The sequence below is a fragment of the Trachymyrmex septentrionalis genome, unplaced genomic scaffold (genome assembly GCF_001594115.1).
Source record: "Trachymyrmex septentrionalis isolate Tsep2-gDNA-1 unplaced genomic scaffold, Tsep1.0 scaffold202, whole genome shotgun sequence".
In the NCBI taxonomy this organism is placed as follows: Eukaryota; Metazoa; Arthropoda; class Insecta; order Hymenoptera; family Formicidae; genus Trachymyrmex; species Trachymyrmex septentrionalis.
In genome coordinates this window covers 408,515-416,153 of record NW_017305203.1, presented here as the reverse complement: position 1 = coordinate 416,153, position 7,639 = coordinate 408,515, and the positions used below count along the sequence as shown (strand labels likewise).

The 7,639-nt window shown below is 33.1% G+C and overlaps 1 protein-coding gene across 2 annotated transcripts in view; it reads right to left on the bottom strand.

Moving 5' to 3' along the window:
* Nucleotides 1–544: 544 nt before the first annotated feature.
* LOC108747897 (homeobox protein Nkx-2.2a-like) overlaps nt 545–7,639 on the bottom strand; it is a 19,425-nt gene continuing 12,330 nt past the window's right edge. For both annotated transcript variants that reach the window (XM_018485787.1, XM_018485786.1), the window contains 3 exons: nt 5,398–5,504; nt 4,865–5,065; nt 545–1,355 (listed from right to left, as the gene is read on the bottom strand). In XM_018485787.1, coding sequence (XP_018341289.1) covers nt 844–1,355; nt 4,865–5,065; nt 5,398–5,504 — 820 coding nt within the window. In that variant the 3' untranslated portion in view covers nt 545–843. The remainder of the gene's footprint in view (nt 1,356–4,864; nt 5,066–5,397; nt 5,505–7,639) is intronic.

Below are 7,639 nucleotides of genomic sequence, written 5' to 3'. Positions count from 1 at the left end.
ATGTTGTGTATTTGGTGGGATCAGCTAGGTGTCGTTTATTATGAGTTGCTCAAACCGAACGAAACCATTACCGGGGCTCTCTACCGAACACAATTGATGAGATTGAGCCGAGCACTCAAGGAAAAACGCGCCCACTACTACTCCAGACACGACAAAGTTATTCTTCTGCATGATAATGCTCGTTCACATGTTGCGGAGCCGGTCAAAATCTACTTGGAAACATTCAATTGGGAAGTTTTACCCCACCGCCGTATTCACCAGACATTGCTCCTTCTGATTACTACCTGTTTCGATCGATGGCGCATGATCTGAGCAACACTTCACATCATATGAAGATACCAAAAATTGGGACGATTCGTGGATAGCTTCAAAAGATGAAGCGTTTTTCCGACGCGGTATCCGTATGCTGCCAGAAAGATGGGAAAAAGTAATGGCTAGCGATGGACAATACTTCGAATAAAACATTAGGTACCGTTTTTTCACAATAAATGCCCAATTTTTGATTAAAAACGGCGGAAACTTATTTATACTCCTAATACTTTCTTCCTTGACCATAATATCGATGATGTCATCGATAATATCGAATTCATATTTATTATTACTATCGCATTATCACGAACCTTCTAACACTTTCATGTTCAACATCACATGCTATAAGATTATTCATACCTTCCATCTTGAATTTCTTCGTTCATCTTTCTTCGTTCTCTTCGTTTACGACTTCTTGTTCACGACAATATTTTTATCGGGAATTGCAATATTGTTTCGCAATAATCATCGATCAGCGTGAATCGCCACAGATTGCTCTGGATTGTTTTATCCTAGTCAGTTCAGTTAACTATTTTACCACCAATATTTCTGTGGTATATATGGCGCCATAGGGACCTGGCCGCTTCCGGGATATGCAGTAGGTTCCATCAGCTTGGATTGGCAGGGTTTGCCATCTCTCACTAGCACTGGCACGGCGACTCTTCTGGGCGAGCAGCCGCTGCCGCCGGCTTCAACACGTTCACTCGCCGCTCTCTTCGTCTTGTACCTGTGATTCTGGAACCAGATCTTCACTTGAGTTGGTGTAAGGCGGATGATAGAGGCCAAGTGCTCTCGCTCGGGCGCACTCAAATAACGCTGCTGACGGAAACGTCGCTCTAGTTCGTAAGTCTGAGCCTTGGAGAAGAGCACACGTCGCTTGCGTTTCTTATGTTCGGTCTCATGGGGTTGCGACGTTTCGTTAGTATGTTGCTCGTCCTCAAAGTCCTGTGACTCTTCGTCTTTCGATGACTCGTGACTGTTCTCCTGTTGTGACGGGAACGACATATCCGAGATCGCCGGGCTCGTCGAGTCTGGTTGTTGAAGAACTGAAAAAGTAAAGAAAAAAAGAAATTAAAATGACATTTTCTTGTATTTTAAAAGCTTCTTGTTTTATCGCATTCTTTTCTAATTGATATTAATCTTCTTGAAGTATTATTTGTAGAAAAGTTACATTTTTAAACATAATGCGAAATATTACTAAAAAAAAAAAAATTTTTTTTATAATTAATTAAATTAATCTTGTTATACACTTTTCCGTGAAATTATATTTACGTAGATCGTTGATGTAGTCATCAAAATACATAGATAGAGTGACGCAGAAGTATAGTGTTTAGTAATCAACCGACTCAATTACTTGATTGACGTTAACGAACTGCAGCTGCATTTCGATTCAGCCGACATCATCGATTGCTCTTAGCGTTGATTACCGGCAGATGCTAGCTTGCATTGATTTTTTAATAGTTTTTCTAATCACACTTTATTCTAATCACAATTAGACAGTTGACTCTCGTAATCTGAGTTTATCCCGAGTTAAACTTGACATGGAAGTTTTTTTCGGATATAACTTTTTCTTTCCATCCCTCTTTTTCAGATATAAATTTTTTCTCTCTACAATATGTCTTTTATTTTAATATCTAAACTTTTGTTTCATGATGCTAAATAATGAGAGAATTTATTTATGATGAGAATTTAATTAGTTATGAAAATAGAAGCGATTGAATATAACAAACTGTTATTATAATTCACGATTTAACGCGACATAATGAAAGATTAAATTTAAACAATACGTAAAATATGAAACGATGATAACGCAAATGTCATTTCGCTGACGCGGTAATTATGCTACGAGAAATATACATACAATAACTTTATTTAGCGAAGTGTGGGTAAATGTTACGACCTGGCCGAGATACTAGCTAATTTCGTGTACAACGTCGGGATACTGGCTTTCGTTGTAGTACAATATGCTTTTGTGAGCGACCCCTGAAACCCGCTTGGGGAGGGTGTGAACCAATATAAAGCCTATTTGATACCCCTGCTGGACCCCATGGGATCAACCATATCATTTTCATGGGAGATTAGATCGTGCTCGCAGTCGTACTGTGATTTCAATTAAATACTCGCCGCCGACTAATGTCTCCAAAGGAAGCTACGCGATGGCGACGAAGGAAGGAATGACGCGTCCTTTCCACTTATTTATCAAAAGTGAGTCTTTCCTGGCTTTAGCTTCGTGCTTATATACACAATTGTGTATACATTTTATACTCGAACAAATATAAAATATACACTGAGAGAAAAAAATGGTTGCAAGTACTACAATTTAACCGTAATTTATAGTCATTTTTTTGAAGTAATCAATTACAAATTTATAATTGTTTCAACCATGCACATTATAGTTGTTTTAACATTGAAATGTGATCATTACAACTATAACATCATGCATTAAGATTTTCCTTATCATACCTCTTAGTTATTATTACAATATAAATAGTTAGTAAATGTTAAAAAAATAGTTATATTCACTATGATGATGATTGCATTTATTACATAAAAATGATTATTTTTATTTAGCATTCGTATCTTATAATATTTTATTATATTAGTAGTTCAAGTTATCATAATTTATAGTATAATTTTTTCATATTTAAGAGAACTATACATATAAGGTTATAATTGCTAACATTATCTATAGATAATAATAGTCATAAAACTGGACCTCCTAACTATAGTTTTTCAACTATGTAATTATAGTTACAAGTATCAAATACTTTACTCTTTGTGTATATATAATTGCTGTTACTTGGACTTGGACTTTATCTGTTTATCGAGAAATTTAGTAAGGAGATTTTAGATCTCAATTTAGATTTAAACAAATCTCTTTCTTAATATAAAAAATAGAGATAGAAGAAATTTTACATTTTCATATTCTATTCGAAATTCTAATTATAACAAATTTAATGTGACGGATGATGAAAGAATCTAACATGAGTCTAGCTCGTACAATTTTCCAAGATTGATCAGGCCGGGATGTTTGACTCCGTCTAAACTTTTTATAAATCAGCTTCGAGAGAATTCAGTGTAATACGCTATCCACTGAACAATGTAAATGTCTGATATAAAAGAGATCTACTCAATCGTGCTTCTCCCCTCTTTATCTGCTACAGGACCGCAATTATTCGTGCGTGATGCGTTTCTCAACGGTTTGACACGTTGCCTGAATTTTTCGCTCGTGCAAACTGTAGCTACGGAAAAAGGAGTTGACAACGCGGGATAGGTCGTCGACGAATTTTTTGGGCGTGACGATACCGATTCATTTGGGGGGTCGGGGACACGGGACCCCTCTCTCGCATCTGTCCCCGACTCAACATCTGTCCTCTTTCGCGGACCAATCGTTGTGCGGTACCCACGAGGACCTTTTACAGAACCATTAGATCCTGCTTAACCCTCACGGACCAATTGTAGGGTGCTAAATAAATAAGGGTTTCTATCTCGCACCCCCCCTTCCTCGTCCGCCCGCAAAAGCGCGTGTACGTTCTTTTTGCTGCGCACCAGTGAGGAATGGGGTGAGAAAACTTGCGTCTTAAACGATAGTGCAGCGATCGAAGACGATTAGATCTCATTCCTTAGGGTGCAAGTGATTTGGATAATGCAGTTAAAATAATTTATTTATTACGCATTTTCTTTAAAAGATTAATCTCTAAATTTCTTGAAGTAAAATCTCATTTCAAAAGAATGAAAATACTGTATATAGTAGATTTAGATTTTTGGTTACTAATTATTCTGAAAAAAATGGTTGTTACTATAATTGGTCATGGTATAGCGAGAGCCGAGAAATGCACGAAATTAATCTCTAATTGTCCCGGCTTTATGCAGGTACATGTCGAATTTCTCTTACGAAAAGACAAATCATCTCTGACAGCTCCGCGAAACACTCTTCGCTCTACTATAGTGAATTATTTGTTGAAATTAATACTAAAAGAATATTTATATTGTAGTAGCAACTAAATTTTACATTGTTATTTACAAAACGTAAGTAACCAAATAAATTTGTACTGTTAAATACAAAAATTTTATTCATCTAACAAAAAAATATTATATTTTGCTATTTTAACAAAATAATCTAACCAGCCGCTTGTGAATTCTTTTTTACCATTTTTTTTTTACCATTACTATATCTTTTTTCTTAGTATTGAAGTAAGATGTCACTCCAAGAAATTTAGAAAAAATAATTATTCCTTAGTACAATTAAATATACACTTTCAAAATTATGCGATTGATTTTAATAATTTTGTTGCCGCGTATGTCCCCGGTTTGTAAACAATCAAATAAAGAATAATTGTTTAAACAAATTGTTTTGTTCCAGTAAATAAAAAAAATGTTCTATTTCTAATTACACAAAAGATCTATAAACATTATATGGAACAGTTTTGTATCGTTAAATTATAAGTTTATTTAGTAAATTTAACAAATTAATATCGTCGTAACCAACGATTTAATTGATCATATATCAACAAATAGTTTTTGTGTCAGTAACAAAGAGTATTTGTTCGCTCACCATTCACCTCCTCCAAGGGTTGAGGTAATGTTGTTGGTAATGCCGGTCCAGTTGGCCATCCTAATAATCCAGGTGGAGGCGGTGGTAGTGTACCCCTGTTCAGATTAGCGTGCATAGGTTGCAGCATGGCGGTTGTGTGCTCCAGAAATTGCTGGTAAGCCGACGGCATGTCGGTAGCCGTTGGTAAAACCGTCGTGGTACCTAGAACACAAAATTATAGTAAATTTATTAATTTTCTTCTTTTACACTCAAGTAGAAATGTGCGCAGTAAAGAAATTTTTAAAACTTTGAAATTTTTCTGATTTTAAAATTACATTAATTTATTTAAGGTGAACTTTTTTTTTATAAAATTAATATATTCATATTTTAAAATAATAAAAACTGTACCATTTTATAAATTTTGTCAGTTCTAACTTGCAACAAATTAATACTAAATATATTTTTATAATTATGTTTAATTGATATAATGAGATAGCAAATGTTCTTTATTACTAGTTCTGATTTAGTTAATTTAGTAATAATTTTGATATTACCTTGCACATCTAATTCTTCTTGCGACGGTTTGGCATCGTTTAATTCCAAAATGTCACTGATAGCGAAACCAGAAGTTCTAGCCGGCATTTTCATACTTTCCAGTAGCCTGTAACAAAAAATTACATAACTGCTATAATTTTGGCCTTGAACAAATATTGTATATATAAATGATGTTAAAGAAAAAATTTGGATATTTTATATATAAAATTTTCATAAAAAATATATATAAATTGGTATGTAAAGATAACATGATTTTATACATCACGAATTTACATATGTGTAATTTTCGATTCGTAAGATCGTTAATGCAATCTTAGTGCTTGTTCACATGACAATGCTTATTAAATCAGTCTTCCTAATCTCTCGAGATACAACGACGAATAGATTGATATGTTTCAGGTATTACATTATACTTATCAGCAATTAATTAATATATTACATAATTTTAATTTTAATTTTAATAAACGTATATATCGTATATTCATAGCAAGTTTGAATGGAAGTCAAAGATAGGTGTGTTTTGCGAACATGGTGATTTTGCGAGGATTCTGCGTGGGACAGTCAATACTTTGTATTTTAGGATCTTTGTGACCTTTGGATCGCTTCTTTAAGAAGATTCGGTAAGATTTAATTTTTGTCACTCGGCTTCGGAAGCTGTGTGACGACCGGCCTTTTCAGGACCCGATTAAAGAAATGTCTTTAAGGGTCACAATACCTGTGCGCGTTTGACTACAATCAACCTGTCTTCGGACCTATGTATAGAAGTAAATTTTTGGGTCCGTTTACTAAGCCATATGAGCCATTATCGCGTCACGTTTAGCTAGACGTTCCAATATATTCCCAATACAAAGTGCGGATGCTTTGAGTAATCTTTTTTGAACTCACACTTTTACAGACGCCGTTTGAAAATTTTGATGGACACAAGAAGTTTGCGACGGGTTGAGATAATAATTATTTAATATAATTTTTCGTTATGTTTTAACTCATTTCAATTTTCAATTACAAACGTGATTTTAACTACAACGACGGTTTTTATTTAACAGAGTTTTATAATGCATAGAGAAACTTAATGAGTCTAATTTATTTATTTATTTTAATATGCCGTTTTGACTTGAATTATGCAAAAATCAAATTAAAATATCAGAAAGGTGATGCCGTTGAAGTTCCTATAAAGAGCCGATAATTATTTGGAAGTGCCAGCGTTGAAATCGCTCGCGATTTCAATCTTTTCTAATTATAATATTTTTTACATTATTTGAATTTTATTATCAGAAAATCATTATGATTTTTGTCACTAAAGAGTTTCTCTTTATACAATAGAATTTTAATTATCCAAATTAGAGAGATAATTCGATAAACGATTATACTCCAAATATTCAGTCAATAAAAAAATATATGAAGTTTGTATATGGTATTTTGTGTTATATTTTGTTTATTGTACGATATTTATGAAGATAACAAGATAAAAATTATAAATGAACTTCTACATGTTTGTAGGTTCCAAATTACTGATATTAGAATGATTAATAAAGTCCATAGATATATAAAGTCTGAACATAATGTGTGCTTGGGCAAATTTACATAAATGTGAGCTTATATTTGTTCTCTTATTTTGTTTCTTAGATTGTATTCGGATAATCTTAATGATAATAGGCATTGCTACGTCGTTTGGACAAAGATTAAAGCGAGAATTGAATTTACAAAGATAGTAATGAAAGAACTATAAAATAAGTAATAAAAGACTTCAAAACTTAAATTTTAAAGCAGAATTATTTTAATACATGTTAAAAGTATTAGAAAATACTTTTATTTGTAAAGATTTATAGTTTATAGTATTTAGATCAAATTATATAATTCTGATTCTCTCTCTCTCTCTCTCTCTCTCTCTCTCTCTCTCTTTCTCATGTATTGCATCTATATTATATTATGTAATATATTATATAAATTAAATGCAATTGAATTATATATTACCTTATAAAGTCGTTGCATCGCCGAGAGCTTAATATACGTCTTGTCATGTAAACATAAAGTATTTAGTGATGATTTTTTGATGTTGAGTGTATGTTTAATCAATAAGTGTTGTAGTAAGTATCAAGGATATCGAGAGCCAATCGGATATTTAATGATATCGCACGATAATAAGCGATATATCTTAATGAAGGCAATAAAGTCACGTGTAAGTACTCGAGGGACGTAAAAATCCGTAAAAATATTTAAAAAATGACATTACATCGCATAAAG